Raw genomic sequence first — 18,246 nt, 5'->3', positions numbered from 1 at the left:
TGGTACAAATAACAAAAAATACTGAATATAACAACGAAACAGAAATATGCTAAAAATCTCCCTTCGTTGAACTCCCCCTTGCCAACATCATCTCCCCCTTTTTGTCAAGGAATAGCTAGTTCTCATCATCTTCTAGCTTTCTTTGGATTTGATCCAATTGGGCTGGATAGAAGTGAATTTCATATCCCATCGAATGTTGAAGTGGTGCAAGATGGATGAAAGTCCGGACATCTTTGAACTCAGCTCTTGGACAGATGCTACAATAGAGTCTAGCTTCTCGTCGACGGGTAATGAGTTAGAGCGCGAACCACTGTGGGACACTGAAGATTTTGTCTTGGTTCCCTTCTTACTATGACCAATGCTGGCGTTGAATGTACGCATGTTGATTGGACTTGGTTTTGAGCAGGGAAATTCATTTTCTGAAGGATGGATTCTTTAAGCTTCAAAATCCTTGAAATGAGACAGCAGAAAGGTATGCATATCCTTGACTTAGTTCGTAGAACAATTTTGCGAAGAACATGAAAAATATGAGCACAAATGTCTATCTCTACATCAGAGATCAGATTATGAAGAAATAATGCACGCCGAGGTTCATATATCCTGCGCTGGATAGGGGGTACAGGTTGTGAAACATTGCGATCGTAAGCACCCTCAATTTTGGAGGAAGAGATGAAACACTGATGGAGTTCCATTTGAGGAAAATTCCAAATCTTGTCTAAGAACTTCCCGAAGTAATTCCTCACCTGGATATAAATCATCATACATCGGTGAGTTTCCAAGTATTGGCTGGTTGATGTAAAGAATTTCTGCCAGGTATGTGGGAGAGACTGAGAAACTTTTTCCTCTAACCCAACACTTAAGTTCGTCTCCTTCAACAATTGCATTGGCATAAAATTCTTTTACCAAATTCTCATATGCATCATCAGGTCAGAGAGAAGATAATTCCAATCCTTATGAGCAAACCATTAAGGGATGCCGGTGTCAAAAAGAGATTGCTAATCAACAACCCTTTCAATCAATGGAGTAGCATTTCTGAAATAGTTTTCATGAGTCTGAAAAGTAGCATACGATCAAAACTTGTTAGGATTAAACACACCTGATAGGGAACGAGTCCGTTTTGGTCTAGGAGAGAAATCATCAATTTCAATGACAAGTTCCTTCCCTTTGCTGCTACCTCCTTTCACAGCTGATATCTTGAAATGAGACATTTTGACTTTGCAACATGGTTACCACAAACAAGAGAAACCAAACAAGACACCAAACAGTATTAGCAATGTGTTAGATTCACATCATGGATAATGAGGAAACCCTAAACAATTGAGATTTAGGTTCAAACCATGACAATGAGTTTGTGAATACAACCAAAACCGTAATAAGTACCCAAGATAGAGAAGATCGTATAAAAACCATCACAAAACAACACTAAAACCATAAAATTAGAAACCCATGTTCGAATCATGATAAATCACAAGCCAAAATAGCAACACAACAATCACGACAATAATGAACAAATTAGTAGGTGTGAAGAGAAAGAAGGAAAAATCCATACCTTTTTGTTGAAGATTTGAGAAGAAGTGATGCAGAAATGAAGGATTTTCGAAGAAATACTCGGAGTGTGTGTATGAGTGAAAAGGAAAGACAATAAGCAGTCACAAAAGGACGAGGGAAAACTGAAAAACAATTTTGAAAACTGTCCTAAAAATGCAAAACACGCGTTTTTCGCGACTGAAACAATTCGCCAGCAAGTTGCCAGGGTAAGTCACAAAACACTGAGAAACTAAGATTTTCAAAAAATCTTCTAAGTGTTTTTTGCGACTGGAAGGTCTACCTGCAAGATAGTCGCCAGGGGAGCCGCGAAAATTTCTATGTGCCCCTCGCAACTAGACCTTCCACCCACGAACAAGTTGCCACACTGAGCCGCGAAAACCATAAAAACTCAAGTTTTGAAAAATTTTCTAAGTCTTTTTCGCGACTGCAACCTTGAACCGCCAGCGAGCCGTGAGAAAGCTTGGAGTAAGTTTGTGATAGGGGCATGCGACTGGATCTACCCGCGACAGAGTTGCCAAAACAGGGCAACACTGTTTTTAAAATTTTGACAATTTTGTAAAAAATAAAACTTTCCAAAAACAAACTAAAACACTCAAAAATCTTTTTGTGTTTGATCAACAAAGATTGAGCTTGTGAAAACACATTTAAACAAGCACAATCACACAAATGAATATGGCATTCATTAAACATAGACTTGTGTGTTGTGTGTGAATATCAGAAATGAGATAGTCCTTAGTCTAATGTGGAGCTTCATAGATCAATTCAATCAAGGCATACCCAATTAGCATTAGATAATGTGACCTATCTCAATTATAGAAATGTGCATATATGACCTCCCACATAGACTTGAGAACATTTCTTTGAAGCTTTTCATTTGGCTCCATATACATCAACCTTTGATCATTTTGAATCAATATATCTCATTTTGAGATCGATGCTTGAAATTTTCAATATTTCAAATAGATAGATAGTCTTTGGCTTTTTGGCATCAAACATTTTATTTTGGTCGCTTTCCCTTTTTCTTAGTCAAATACTAGTATGTGCGATAGGCTTTTGCAGCTCAATATCTCTTTTCATTCGGAGATTTACATTTGGTGAGCTTTTTAATTAAAAGAAAAAAAAAAGTGGGAAGATATATAGACACAAGTCTATGCATGTCTCAAGATCAACAAAATCATTCACTAATCATTCATGACAAGGTTGAAGATCTATTTACAACAGTCACGTAGATTTCAGAATTTCTGCCACAATGATATGAGTGCATAAGAGACAAGCTAAGCTCGTTAAATGCACAAAGCCATTAGTACAAAAGTACAAGGCAAAACATGCTTTGAGACAACACTCAACAAAGTTGATCAAATTTTTGGATTTTCTACTTTTTATGTGTTTTTGGATTTTGACATAAAAGTAATAAAAGATTGATCAAAAATAAGGGAAAAGCATTTAAAACGAAACAAATAAACAAGCAACAAAAACAAATCAAACAGAAACACAAAGAGATTTGAGTTCAATGAATGATACCAATACCAATGGTCTTACGCAAGGATTCAAACCTCGGGCCATCAAGAGGTTTGGTGAATATGTATGCCTTTTGATTGTCAGTATTTATGAACTGTAGACAAACTATCTTGTCCTCGACTAAGTCCCGAATGAAGTGATAATGAATCTCGATATGCTTTGATTTGGAGTACTGAACTGGATTCTTTGACAAGTTTATGGTACTAGTGTTATCACAGAACAACATATAGTGTCTTGAGAAATTCTATAGTCATGCAGTAGCTTTCTCATCCATAAAAATTGTGTACAGCAACTTCCTGCTGCAATGTATTCAGCTTCAGCTGTTGAAAGGGATACTGAATTTTGCTTTTTGCTTATCCATGAAACCAAATTATTTCCAAGATAGAAGCACCCACCAGACGTGCTTTTCCTATCATCAATGCACCCTGCCCAGTCAGCATCTGAATATCCTGCCAAACACTCATTTGAATCTTTTGTATACCAAATCCCATAGTCAGACGTGCCATTGACATAGCAAATGACTCGCTTTACTGTTGTTAAGTGGGACTCTTTAGGAGCAACTTGAAACCGTGCACATACCCTGACACTGAATGCAATATCTGGTCTACTTGCTATGAGACAGAGAAGACTGCCAATCATACTTTGATAAAGTGTTGGATCGACGTCAACATCGGCTGCATCTATGCTTAGTTTTGTAGAGGAGCTCATAGGTGTAGGAGTATGTTTCTTAGAATCCAAGCCAAATCTTTTGACAAAATTTTTGGCGTACTTCTCTTGAGAAATGAATATTCCATTTTCTTTAAAAAAAAAATCAGCAATGGTTCCAATACCAACCAATAACCTCACCTTGGAGTTGTAATCAATAACTCCATGAGATGATTACGAATCAGATTTGGTGTTAGTGAATTGCAAACTCCAGAGACTTGTAGATACATGCCATGTATAAGTGAACAATTGATAGTCATTGAAATTCTTCCACCAGAGTACTCTCTAACAATTTTCTTATAAAACCAAATGTTGCATCCAGTATGCTGTAAAAATATGAGAGATATTAACATGAGACAGAAACACCAACTAAAAAAATTAAAATTAATGAACATCCACCCATTGAAGCATAAGACCCATGCTAGTATGCTACAACAAAAAAGGAAAAATAGTAAAAAATGCAACAATAGACATCAATAGCTTTCTCGTAATTGTCCAAGCTGAAAAGTTTATGAAATTGTTAACACATTTTCTTTGTTAGTTTCAAGGCTCCTCCTATGCATACAAAAAAATATATAATCAAAAGCTCACAAAAGAACAAAGTATATACAAAAGCTCATAACCCCAATAATAAATATACACAAGAATTAATTAAAGAAGCTTGATGCATTGAATGCAAAGTACCAGAAATACTATGTTATATTCTCTTCAATAAATTCTCCCAAATTATCTAAAAAGGCTTAATATAAATTTCCCAAAGCACTAATTTTATTGCAGGTTATTTTCCATGACCATAAGTCAGCACCATTATAATGACTTAGGCCAACTAATTGCCATGATATTACTCAAGAAATATTATTAGAAACATCACTAAATTTTATTATTTAGAGATCAGCAAAATCAAAGTTGGCAAAATAAGACACGACTTTAAAGGACAAAGACAAGCTAAGAAGAAATTATCTAAAACACCACTTTTAATCGGTTTTGATTAGGTAAGCAACTCATACATATATGGGATGCAGACCAATGACATAACCCACCACTCCCATTCTTAGAAGAGATGCCACTGGTCCAAAGGCCATTGGCCTAAGGCACCACCTTGAGCAAATATTTTCATTTATAAGAAAGTCCTCAAACTTTCCAAAAGTTAAATAGAAAAAGAAAAGTTCTTGAGTCATTCTTCAAAAATTCTTCCAGCCAACATAAGATAAACTGAAGGTTTTCAAATCATCCCATTCAAGCACAAGAAGCTTACATGCCAGAGGCAAAGAACAACAAATTCAACATGATCTACCATCTCATAGCAACCCATAACATACTGATCAAGTCCATTACATACTTAACCTTATCTAACACCATCAACCAAACACAACAAAAGTATATATGAATATGATCTAAGAAGATAAATTCTTTGCAGACCTTCTTGTAAAACAATTATTTCGACATCACAAGAAAAAAGTTGTAAATAGCTAGGAACTTCATAACTTTATGTATCCATCTCATAACTTACCCTTTATTTGGATGAGTAAAGAAAAAGGGTAACCCTTAAATTATTAATCTATAAGATACTCAAATATGTCACGCAGAACTTTCCAGAAAGTAACTCTCAACCTCATCAGTCTTGCTCAACTTCTCCCACAATGACCTAAAAAATAGCCCCCACATAGTCAATGACACGACTCTGGTGGATGCAAGGGATTAATTAAATAATTACATAGAATTCAATCACTTTCTTTTATTTTTAATTACATAGAATTCAATCACTTTCTTTTATTTTTTTATTACTTTTAATGCTAGACTTATAATAAGTGATTTAATTTTCCACTGAATCTGACTGACTCATTTTCTTGTTTGGTTGTGGTTGTCACTTTCAGCTAAAAGAAGCAGAGCAGAGGCAGAGGCAGAACCTCCTCAAAATCAAAGAACCTAGAGCTCCTCTCAATCTTATCACTCCAAACCCAAGCCATGGTAAGCTAATCTATGCTCCACTTATTATCCAACTGATAATAAACATTAATAATGATACTAATGCCTCAAATTTCATGCTGTTTATGAACAGTTCAGTGTAACTTATCAAAAAGTGAACAGTTCAGTGGAGCATTTAATTCCAGGTGAAAAATTCTCTTAAATAAGATGCTTTTTCCTCTTGACCTCTCCTCTAGTACTTCTCAAGCAGCTTTCTGGGCTATATCTCCACTAGAAATGTCACTAACAGACTAATTGCAGCGTGTGTATATATACACACACACACACACACACACACACATCGATAGTTTGCCAGAAGAAAGGCAATGAAAGACCAAATTTGGCCCCAATCAAAACCATGGATAGACACTTATACATTCATTTAGTTGACAGAACCTTGAATCCTTAAAAGTCATTCACATCCCCTAGTTTAGAAAACAGATACACTAAGATTTTAAGAAAGCAAACCAAACATAAATCTCAAGGCAGAGGCTACAAACTCATCTCCAAAAAAGAGAAGGCCTAAAAGTTGTTTCCTAAATACAATTAGTACTTACTCTGTAAATCAAACTAAATATCAACACCAAATTTTGAGAATTTTTTTTTTATAAGTAACCAAAATTTGAGAAATCTAAGTCTGCATGTGCCACTAAAGTTGCTTAGTAACTGGCAAAACAATTAATATAATTTAAATAGTATTTCTACCAAACATTTAGGCATAATATGCCTACTCAGGTCAAGAGAGGTATGCAATCAACTATATTCTTCCATGAATAAACTTTCTCATATTATATATGCAACAATATGGGACTATTTAGTACATAAGTTCATAAGTTTCAATAACAACATTGACGATGAGAGAACAGCTAAATTATTAAGACGACATGAATAATCCATCTTCTTTTATATATAACCAAAAAAAAAAAAAAAAACTACTAATTAATACAACAATCTCAATATTAAATATTACTTTTGAAAGATAAAGTTGATTCCACAATCACCTCTTTATCCTTCTAGCATTTCATTTTCTAATTCATCCACTGCTTTCAGCAACAGATTAAGACCCTCTGATTGACTAGCATTCCTGACAGAAATAAAGACCAACAAGTGTTAGAAACCGAGCCCCTACATGAAAATTTTCTTTCATAAGTAACAAAATTTTACTAAAACAAATAGGATATCTACACAAAATTCTTCTACAATATTACATGATCAAAGATTGATATTACAAAAGAAAATTTTGACGAGAACCATAGATTGGTCTTCAAAATAGTTATGCAATCTAAAATTATGACATCAAACAAACAAAATCAATTTCATTAAACTCCATTTATTTTACCTCTGCCAAGGATCAATCACGTTATCACCATCGAGGAGAAGAAGGCTCCCGATACAAGTTGCCGTCCTAAATGCATCAGGAAAACTCCAATTCTGAACCCTCTTGCCTTGTTTCTTTTCAATGTCATACCAAATAAGATTCTTGCTATGTATCTTTTCTACGACATGGTCGACAAGAATTGCATTGTTATTCCAGTGCTCCTCCAACAGAACCTTCTTGCCATTCTTGGAAAACATAAGAGGCTTGTAATACTCAAAACGCTCAAAATCCCAAGTCACTGCATCTCTCTCAATTTTATAAATCCGAGTCCAAGAACTGTCAACCCCATATTCTTTCATAAACCAAACATCATTATACTCTTCAAAAACATTCACAAGAAAACAGAGGTGTCCTCCTAACACTTCCAAACGAGTTTCCTGATTAAGATCTGGTGAAACCGGCGTCGTATAGAGCTTGAATTTCTCAGAGGCAAGGTCGAAAGCAAGAAGCGACTCCTTATCCAGCACGCCATAATCAGCAACTAACCAATGCACAGCTCCATTCAAAGACACCGACTCCCAATGACATATCTCCTTGTTTGGCCATTGTTCTTCAACTTTTTTCCAACGCTGTGATTTAAGACTATATACCTTGATTTCTATAGGCAAGTCATTGTAATGAAAAAGAAGCCTCAACACCTTATAGTCATCGTTCTGATGATCGTGACAGAATGCAAATTGGGGAAACCAAAAATCCGTAACACCTTTAGGTTTTTCGCTCGGCAACTTCCTGTACTTCCTTAGCAATGGATTCCAAATCACGACCTCTTCGCGCCCCTTGAGAAGGCAAACCAAGCCGTCGCAGCAGTCCAAGATGTCGCAGTGTTGTAAAGGCGGGTACATTTTCACGGCGTTGCAGAACTGATCTTCGTCGTCGTCGAAATTGAAGGAGAAGCCATTTCCGCAATGAGAGCCGTCGTGTTCAAGGAGGATGATGGTGCGGTCTCTGTTGGTCTCCACGGAGCGATTGAGGTGCTTCTTGACGAAACCCGAGTCGCTGATTAGGTCGTACCATTGCCTTGAAACGCTGAGGAAGCGTGCGAGAGACTTGACTGGTAAATGGGACAGTATATTGGTGATTAGCTCTGGCGGTATATGTGAATTTGACATCAATGTTGATTGTGCAGTGCAAGGCAGGTGTTTGTGGAAATGTCTGAAAGAGATGGCTAAGCTAGCTAACCATGAAAAGGTGCGTGGAAATGTGATGATCGAACCTGTGCCTCCTTCTGATAAGTGAGGATGGTTTGTTGTTGGAAGAGCTGAGGGGAGTGGAGACTGAATTGTATTTTTTCTTTGTTCTTTTTAAGTGGGCAAAGCTTGTAAAATGCTGTGGCTACAGAATTGGCCAAATTTGCTATGCATCAGAGGGGTGTGTTGTCTTGTCTGGATTGAGGACTGCCCAATACCCATCCTTTTTGCATCCCAATGAAATCAAAGATATCACAATATGTATACTCTGCTTTTTTGGGCTTTAGAGGCGCAACGTATTTAAGCCCGCTATTCGTTTTTGGGTCGTTAAGGAATGTTCTTAAATATAATTATTAATAGACTGTAATAGAAACTATTTTTTGGAGTGAGTTTCAATTTACGGTATTTGGTTTTTTATGGTAATTTTTTATCATTAAATTAAGATATTAATTAGTTTTTTGTGTAAGTTGGGATTAAACTTCAGTTCTCTTATTCTTCAACCATCAGAGATTTTATCTGTTAACAAGTATAGGAAATATAAAAAGTAGTCAAAAATATTTATTATTTTACCATTCTCCCAATAAAAGTTTTCTAAAAATAATTCTTAAACTAATAATCTTATGGCATTTGTTAACATTTTCCTTAATTTTTATGTCCACTAATGGTTATTACAAACTTATTGATGTACGCTCTATACATACTCTTTTAAAATTGTGCTTTATAATTTCAACTGAAATTGTGTTTTTTAAATATGAGTGGAGTGTCTACAAAATGTGTGTAATAGTGAATGTATTACAATATTTAACGCATTATGTCCAATCCCATAAGAGCATCTCAATTCTTAACATAATAAAAAGAAACCAAATTGAGTGACTTAAAGATAGTAAAGGAGTGTGGATGTGTTGCCCAACCCAATTTGATAATATTTTGGATGTAGTACCTTAGGTGGTAACAACGGAGATGAACGAGCTATAATCTATTGAATTCTCACAGAAGGTGGAAGTAACCTTAAAGCAAATAGCTCCTATTAAGGCTCCAAGACCCAAAGGTTGGCCTCCCTTATAATCTATCAATCCTTTTTTTTTTTTTTTATGGAGTGTCTACAAAATGTGTGTAATAGTGAATGTATTACAATATTTAACGCATTATGTCCAATCCCATAAGAGCATCTCAATTCTTAACATAATAAAAAGAAACCAAATTGAGTGACTTAAAGATTGTAAAGGAGTGTGGATGTGTTGCCCAACCCAATTTGATAATATTTTGGATGTAGTACCTTAGGTGGTAACAACGGAGATGAACGAGCTATAATCTATTGAATTCTCACAGAAGGTGGAAGTAACCTTAAAGCAAATAGCTCCTATTAAGGCTCCAAGACCCAAAGGTTGGCCTCCCTTATAATCTATCAATCCTTTTTTTTTTTTTGGGGGGGGGATAGGATCTATCAATCCTTTTGGTTGTAGGTTGGTAATGATATTTCTAAGGCATATTGGAAAAATCCCAAATTTAATTAACCAGACATTCATTAAACTTATCCCAAAAGTAAAAAGCCTTGGGAGTCCTTGATTTCAAACCAATTAGCCTATGTACTTACTTTATAAAATCATCTCTAAGTTCCCGGTTGGTCATCTCAACAAAATAAAATAAAATCTCCCTAACAAAATATCTGAGACTCAATACACTTTTCTACTGGGTTGGTTGATAATAGATAATATCACGGTGACCTTTGAGACTTTACACTAGATGGAATCAAATAAGAGGGGAAAAAAAGTTTTTCTGACTCTTTAGTTAGACATGAGTAAGGCTGATACGGTTGAATGGACAACTTTGGATAAAATTATGGAAAATGGGCTTCAATGATATGTGGAGGATCTGGTACTTAAGTGTGTAAGCACTGTATGTTATTACATTTTGCTCAATGAAGCACCCAAAGGTGACATTAGACCTACTAGAGGACTCCTTTAACTAGACCCGTTGTTAATATATCTCTTTCTAAGAAGGCCTTCATGCACTCAAGGACCAAAACTCACCCATGTCTTTTTAGTAAATGATCGTTTAGTATCTGCAGAGCATCTCTAAATAATTTCCAAAATATTTTACAGGAGTACAAGAATGCTTATGGGCAGCAGATAAATAGAGAGAAAACTCTTTTCTTCAATAGATCTATCCCCATGGAGACGCATAATCTATTGAAAGAGACTTTGTAGACCCTGATATCAATCAGTGTAAGAAGCATGGTTGTCAAAATCTCGATCTAGATTCTACGATCCTACGATTTTACGATCCCACTTACCCAAAACGATCTGGATCTTTCAAGAATCTTTGTGATCGTTCAGGATCGGTAAGATCGTACGATTCTAATGATTCCAAACGACTTTTGCTTTTTGTAATCTTTTTTAACTTAACAGAAGGCTCAGTTGGACCTAAATGAAAAATACAATACCCATAAACCATGTTTTTCCACTCTAATGTAAAGAGAGTGTCAGTTGGAGCCAAATAAAAAAAATATTCCAATAGAGTGTCACGTTTTGAGATTTTTAGCCTCTTTAAATGATGCTTACAAATTGATATAGTAATGTATGGTAATTATATCAATAAATGTATAATTTATGTGATTATTTAACATACCAAGGTGTATTTTTTGTTTTTTTTTCTCAAATAATGTAGGATCTTATGATTTAGAATCCGATTCTACGATTCACGATCCCACCTACCTCCCACAATCCTACGTAGGATCCCGATTTTGACAACTTTAGTGAAAAGTATTTTTTTTTTTTTTTTTTTTAATCTTCAATCTTTATTGAAGATTACCTTAGGTTTCCATCAATAGTGGGGAGAAATAAGAAGACTAGCCTATCTTAGATCAAGGAGAGAATTTGAAGGGAATTTCCATGACAGAAATAAAAATTCTTAAGTATGGCATAAATTTCTTATTAAGGTAGTGGCTTAGGTCATTCCTAGTTTCCTACCTTTGCAATGAATTACTTTAAACTGTCAGTGAGCTTATGCCAAGATACTGAGTCAATGGTTCATAAATTCCTTTGGGGACAACGAGTGGAGAGACGAAAGATCCATTGGGTGAAATAGGAGAGTATTTTAGGAGAGTATTTTACAGGTGAGTGAGGCTTATTGCAAAAGGTGCAATGTGGAGGATAGGGGATGGGTGATCAGTTTAAATTTATAAACACAACTGGCTCCCTTCAAAGCATAATCATAAGGTTATCTCTCTAAATAAAATGCTTCCTAATGATGCAACAGTGGGCTACTTCATTGACCCAACATCTAAAATATGGAAGCAGGATGAGATAGAAAGTATATTTCCGGCAGAGGAGGGCTCGATAATGAAGTCCAACCCTCTTTACCATACAATGCAGAGTGACATGCTTATTTGGCCAGGTTCCATTGATGGTCAATGTTTTGTGATATCGACTGTTGATGGACTTGGAGACACATGATCGAGCAGGATCCTCAAATCATGAAAGGGATTGGGAAACTTTAAATACCGAATAAAATTTATATGGAGAGCAGGGGTGGGAGGTCTTCCAATCCGATGCAATTTGGTTAAACGTAAAGTCCTTACGGATCCTACTGTATTCTTTGAGGAAACGGTGTGGAGACTATGCTTAATGCTTTCTGGTCTTGTGACAATGAAGAAGAAGTGTGGGAGGAGAAATTCAGATGGGCATTATTAGCTAGGTGAAATGTATTTTATGGATCTTCTAAGGGCATACTCAAAGATTACAATAAGCCTGATTTGTTTGCAGTGATTGGCTGATCAATTTGGTGTAGAAGAAATATTCTCAGCCTTAAAAAACCATTTATTCCTCTGAACCATATAAGTTGACTTGTTGCAATGACTCTTGCTAAGTTCAAGAGCCACCGTAATCCGTCCAGACTTAGAGCTACACAACCTAGCAATTTACAATGGTCTCGACCTGAGGAAGACAGGTATAAAATGAACTTTGATGGAGCTGTGTTTGCTGAATCTAACAAAGCATGGATCGAGTGATTATTTGAAACATGAATGGGGAAGTTATGGCTGCTCTATCTCAGTGTATTCCCCTCCCCAATTCAGTTCGACTTGTGGAAGCACTAGTTGCGAGGTCAGCATTCCAATTTGCGTCACATGTGGGTATTGAAAAATCTATATTGGGAGGAGATTTTGAGGTGGTCACCAAAGCACTTATGGGACCAGATGTTCATTAGTCTCCTATAGGCCATATTATTCAGGATGGGAAGCAAGCTACAAGAGGACTAAAAGTTTGCTGTATTCCTCATGTGAGAACACGTGGGAATGTTTTTGCCCATGCATTAGCAAAATGGACTAGACTTAGTTCAAATATGTTATTTTGAATGGAATTTGCTCCTGACTTTAATGATGTACTTGTTTCTAATCTACCAAATCTATATCTATATGTTACTAAAAGTTGAAGTGTAGTATTTAATATTACTATATTCATATTGAGCCACATCAGTAGTCACATCATCATTTTTTGTTTTCAATTTTTCTTATATATATTTTTTTAAACATTTTCTCATTTAAGGTGACTTAAAAACTCCATTACTTAAAAATTAAAATATCTTTTAACCATTATTTTTATTATTAATTTTCTAAAACTCTCCCTCCCTTTTACCTCTTCATCTCGCCATTACTTTCTACCTTAATATCATTCTTTCTCTACCTTTTTATCTTCTTTTATTTTGACTCTTCTTATTCTCAACATCTTGCTATAAATTTGACATTTTTTTTTTCATTCTATGCATATTTTTCTCGCACAAAAAAAGTTACTTCTCTCTCTCTCTCTGTCTCTCTCTCTCTCAATTTGTTTTTCATTTTTTGTTTGATTTTTTATTTATTTATTTTTATTGCATCAATTCTTTAGGTTGATGAATTTTTGTGTTAATTAGAAGTCTACTTTGGGTTGATGTAATTTAGTTTTGTGTTTTAATTTGTTATCTTTTATATTCTCTTTGATTAAATATTATCCTATTGCATTATTATACATATAGTATATAATAATATAATGTTATTATATTACATAGAATGACTTGGATAATTTGATGTTTATTGTTATATATTTTATTTTTACTCTTTTCTCCTCTCATCTTATTTTATTCAACATTTAAATCTAGTCACATCCTCCGTACTATTAATTTATGCAGCACAAATCAAGAAAATGACTAGACACAAACTTGCCTTGCTTTACCATATATATTGGGAGAATCAATATATTTGTGTGATAAAGGATCATATAATTTATAATTTAGATAGCACACTTTGAATGTGTCTAGGCCCATAGATTGAGCAATTTGTAGATTTAAAAGGCTATTGAGAATGAACTTTTTGAATCAAGTCTAAAAAAATATGAACTACTATGTATCATTTAGATAAAAACTTTTATCATGGATACATTAATATTTTTTTGCCACAAATTTAAATTATGCAAACTTAATAATTTTATATTATGTGTTAGCATTGTCTCTACTTCTTTTTCTTCTTCTCAAAAATATTATGTATCACCTTTAAAGGATGCCAACAATATTGATCTTATGGGAAAAGTTACATAAAATATTGAGAAAAAAATGTTTTATATTACAATCTACTAAAAATGTTTTTTTAAATATTTAAGTCTTTCTATTTTTTATATCACTGACGTGTTTTACAATTACCACATTTGTTAATTTAAGTCTTAATATTCTTAAGTTGTTTCGGGGAAAAAAAAAAAAAAACCTAAATGTAGACATGTGATCATATTGTTAGTCAGGGATGAAGAATTTGAACCTAGATGTCTTCAAACACTAGTACCAACCAATTGAGCTACAATGCTTGGACGCTATTAGGGTGACTTTAACCCTAGCAGCTTCAAACTCTATGAATAGAACCTCTTATGGCAAAGGAAACACCAGACTCTTATATTGATTTTAGAAAACTAGCTATAGCCATCCCTATTTCTTAAGACAACAAGAAATCACAACTTTCAACCATCCAGAAAATGTAAAACTAATATTGTTGAAAATAGAAATATTGATGAATCTTGTGACTATAATGATGCCACTGGGGGAGGGCAAGAGGGGGCAAGTGCCCCCCTGATGAGAAATTATTGGTTCCTCCGAGAGGACCACTAATGTGGTCCTCCCTTCTCCTGCCAGCCAATAGGAAAGTGCCACGTGGCCATTTTTTTTTTTCTGACTTAGCTCCATATCATCACTTCCTATTAACTTAACTATTGTTAACAAAACCAAACCAAGGTTAAAACTCAGCTCCACTCACCCACAGCCGGAAACCCAAAATCAAAGCCAAAATCAAAATTTCTCTCAAACACATCTGCCTCTTTCTTTTTCTCTCCCTCTAGCTCTATTTCCCCAATATCTCTCTAGAGAAGTAATTCCTCCACTCTTTCTATATGAAATTGAACATCTTTCAAATTGAAATTCAAAGAAGTGTTAAGCCGTGGAAGGCTACCCTTTTCACAAGATAATATTTGAGGATAGAAGCTTGTAATTCTTTTTTTTTTTTTTTTTTTTTAAATAAAATGTTATGTGGTTTAAGATTAATGAATGATGAAAGAAGGGAAATGATTTTTCTCTTCCTCGGCAAATTAAGTGTGTTTTGTTTGAGGTTGTAATTTTCATAGGTGAGTAAAAAAATAAAATTCTTAGTTTCTCGATTAAGATTCTTTCCCCCTTTTTCCAAGTTTGTTTTCTGTTGGCTTTCGGAAGATGGATGAATGGAATTCAATAGGGATCTAGCACATGTTTTAAGCATGCCAAGAACTTCTTAAGGTCGAAATTTTTTCAAACATTATTGATTCATTAGTTAGCAAAATAAGCACAAAATATCCAAACTCAGATTATAACATATGAACAAGAGAACAAAACTTGACTTTGAATTTTGCTCAGACCTACGGCAAAGACACCATATCCACCATACCCACAGATTCCTCAATCAAAACCCACCATACCCACTGATATGGAAGAATTATAGTAGGTACCATGAGCCTAACCCGTCAGCTTCTGCTCTGGCTGACGGGTCCGTTATGACGAATGTTGTAGGCTAAGCGTGAAGGAATGCATGCTGACTAGATCAAGACAAAACCGACGGGCTGAAGTCCCCAAGTCTAACTGACGGCAATTTGGAGCCCCTAGGCTACTGAACGTAGCAAGAAGCTGACGCCAACTCAGCTGAAGGGGAAAGTGCAAGCTGACGGTTTTAAGGCCGACGGTTCTATGAAAACCATGACTTGGTCACCACGCATGGGTTTTAGGGAAATTGCTTGTATTCCACGCTCAGTATCAGAGTCCTATAAGGAAAGGATTCCGCAATCTACGCGCATAAGGATTCCTATAAGGAAAAGACTTCTACTCCAAGGAAGAAAGGTCCACCCTCTACTACTATAAAAACCCCAATACCCTCATAAGCCGAGGTACGCATAATTGACCCCGCTCTAGCACTTTAGAGTTATGAGAAGTTCTAACTTGACCTTCGGAGGGTATTTGGCCGGTACCACACCGGTACTCCTCTTAAGGTCTTCAGCTTTTGTGTTGTGATTTTTTTTTTTTTTTTTTTTTTTTTGTGGTTGCTGGGGTGTATGTGGTGGTGGGTGGGTTTTGATTTTAGGTAGGTAGGTTGAGAGTGGTGGCTGGGTGGGCTTAGATGAAATCGGATTGGACAAAATTGGTGTATGGGTGGTGAACGGAATGGTGGTCGGATCATTTCTGGGTTTGCCGCTATGGGCCTGCATTTTACTCGCCGTGGGTTTGCTCTCTTGCTCGTAGGTTTTGGTGGTTGTTCAAGGTGGTAGGGTGGGTTTCGCTCTCAGTCTTGGTCCTGGGTTTTGCTCTTAATCGTGGGTCGTGGGTTTTGGTGGTTGTTCACAGTGGTGGGTGGGTTTTGATGTGGATTAGGCAAAATTTGGGTTTGTGGTGGATGGGTCACGATGAAAGCAATTGCTTGGTTGTGTGTTGGTTCAATGGTGGGTGTTGGGTACTTGGGTCGGGTTGTGGGTGTTGGTTCGGTGGTGGTGAGTTTGTGGTTTGGTGGCTGGGGTTTCAGTGTTGTGGTTCGGTGGTTGTGTGTGTTTGTTATGGCAATTTTTTTATTGGTAATTTTGGTAGTGATTCTGGTGAAGAATTGGTGTTTGTGGTTGATGGTGGAAGGTAGTTGTGTAGGTTTACTAGAGAGAGAGAAAAAGGAAGAGAGGAAAGAGAATTGGTTATAATATTTAATGTTATATTGTCTATTTAACCAAAATAAAATTTTGAAATGTAAATGGTTGTTGAGGGCCATTTTTTAAGAATCATAAAGAAAGAAAGAAGCCCAACGACATAGACCGAAAAGAAGCTAGCAAAAAGATAGAAAATAAGAACCATTAAGTCCAAGCAGTAGGAATAATAGATCACAAGTTCATAAAATAAATAAATAGGCCTTGAGAAAGAAAACGGGCTCAAAAGAGCCCAGAAAGAGAGAAATAGCGAATAGCAAACCCATGGGCAAGGTACGATGTGGAAAAGTAAGAATGGGCCGCAGTAGGCCCAAAGCAATGCAAACAAAGAGAGTAAGGGATTGATGGCAGGCCCACAAACCCTAAGGATGACAATAAGGTAACTGGGCCGAGGAAACCCAATGAAGTTAGTAAAAGCCCATAGGAACACAAAGTTAGAAAAAAAGGGCCAAGGAAGCCCAAGACAGGCAAATGGGTCAAGGATGCCCAAGGGAAAATAAAAGGAACACCGGAGCCCATAAGTAAGAAAACCCATGGTCATGATAAGCTATTGGGGAAAGAATACATGGCAGGCCTAAGAAAAAGGGCCCAGCTGGATTAAGTCAATACAGCAAGAATAACAAAGTAATGTGGCAGGACATGATGGCAATCAAGAAATAGGCTGGAAGAAATGTGAAGCCCAGTGTCAAATAAAGCCCAGCCTCTAAGGGGAATAGGGAATTATAAACGGCCCACATAAAAGGACAAAAAAAAGCAGTAGGCAGATTTTGGACATACATGAAAGGGAAGCACGCGCAAGGCCTAGGCACCACTAATCTGTACCTAGCCAATATGGGATGTGGTGGGGTCATGGGTCAAAGGTAAGGGGGTAATGGTTTGGTGGTGGGGAGAGGGGAAAAGACCTATTTTGCGGCTCCTGCCCAAGCTCTTTTGGGGGGTACGTCCTGCTGGGATGACAGACCACCCAAAAGAAGCAAGGTTGAGGGAGGAACTGTTAGGTGCATGCCATGAGAGATAGAGAGAGAAAGCACTTACACCATGGCAAGAAAGGGTGCGACGGCAGACTAGTGAATAAAACGACCTGCCTTTGTCTAGCGAAGGTGAGTGGCACACAAACGATCCTTGGTGGTCAGCAAGTATGCCCAGACCAGATAAAGGAGGTTAAGGGGCAAAGTAGTAAAATCTGGTCACGGTAGGCACTATAAGAAGACCCTTGCCGTGCCCAGAAAAGGGGATCAAAAAATAGGGGAAGATCACGAAATAAAAGAAAAAGAAAGTAAAAACAAAGGAAAGAAAAAGATAAGAAAGAAAACAGAAAACAAAGAGAGTTAATACGGTGAACATGCACCAGTAGGTCGATTTCCCTCTCTCCCTCTCAAAATCCTACTCTCTTCCAAAAAAGTAAGAGGGATTCCTTTGGGCATTAATCATTTAGGTCCGATTCCCTCAAAACTATTAATCCCCACGGCAAGATCTTTCCTGGGAGATTAGTTACATTGAGAGGAAGCATTCTTCCTCTTTGGTCTTTTGCTTCTATGGACCAAGCTTGACTTGATTCATATTTTTATTGATTAACTCATATTATCACTTACTCCTTTATTTCTTTGTAAAAGCCATTTGTTATCGCTGCGATTATGTTTCATAAGTAGGGATTACTTGGTCATTATCTATTAAAAAGTCAGTGTACTTTGTTTTTTTGTTATTATTATATCTACCTGCCATA

The 18,246-nt window shown here is 36.3% G+C and overlaps 2 protein-coding genes across 2 annotated transcripts; both read right to left on the bottom strand.

Annotated features, from left to right (window-relative positions):
• Positions 1-3,261: 3,261 nt before the first annotated feature.
• Positions 3,262-3,774, bottom strand: LOC136062157 (secreted RxLR effector protein 161-like). Its single transcript, XM_065760908.1, has one exon. It carries the CDS (start codon positions 3,772-3,774, stop codon positions 3,262-3,264), a length of 513 nt encoding a protein of 170 aa, XP_065616980.1.
• A 91-nt stretch (positions 3,775-3,865) lies between these two features.
• On the bottom strand, positions 3,866-8,541 carry LOC112000264 (F-box protein CPR1). The gene is made up of 3 exons (XM_024032359.2): positions 7,076-8,541; positions 6,738-6,820; positions 3,866-4,097 (listed from the first exon to the last, which is right to left on the bottom strand). The coding sequence occupies exons 1-2, from the start codon at positions 8,221-8,223 to the stop codon at positions 6,742-6,744; spliced, it is 1,227 nt and encodes a 408-aa protein (XP_023888127.2). The 5' UTR covers positions 8,224-8,541; the 3' UTR covers positions 3,866-4,097; positions 6,738-6,741.
• Positions 8,542-18,246: the final 9,705 nt, after the last annotated feature.

This window comes from Quercus suber, unplaced genomic scaffold (assembly GCF_002906115.3).
Source record: "Quercus suber isolate HL8 unplaced genomic scaffold, Cork oak 2.0 scaffold_387, whole genome shotgun sequence".
In the NCBI taxonomy this organism is placed as follows: Eukaryota; Viridiplantae; Streptophyta; class Magnoliopsida; order Fagales; family Fagaceae; genus Quercus; species Quercus suber.
Note: the sequence above shows the minus strand (reverse complement) of the source record. Positions and strands in the feature narration are given on the sequence as shown.

Coding starts and splice junctions, on each gene's coding strand:
- LOC136062157 (XM_065760908.1), bottom strand. CDS start 3,774: ATGAGCTCCTCTACAAAACTAAGCATAGATGCAGCCGATGTTGACGTC.
- LOC112000264 (XM_024032359.2), bottom strand. CDS start 8,223: ATGTCAAATTCACATATACCGCCAGAGCTAATCACCAATATACTGTCC. Junction 6,821..7,075: donor GTGATTGATCCTTGGCAGAG/GTAAAATAAATG, acceptor TATTTCTGTCAG/GAATGCTAGTCAATCAGAGG.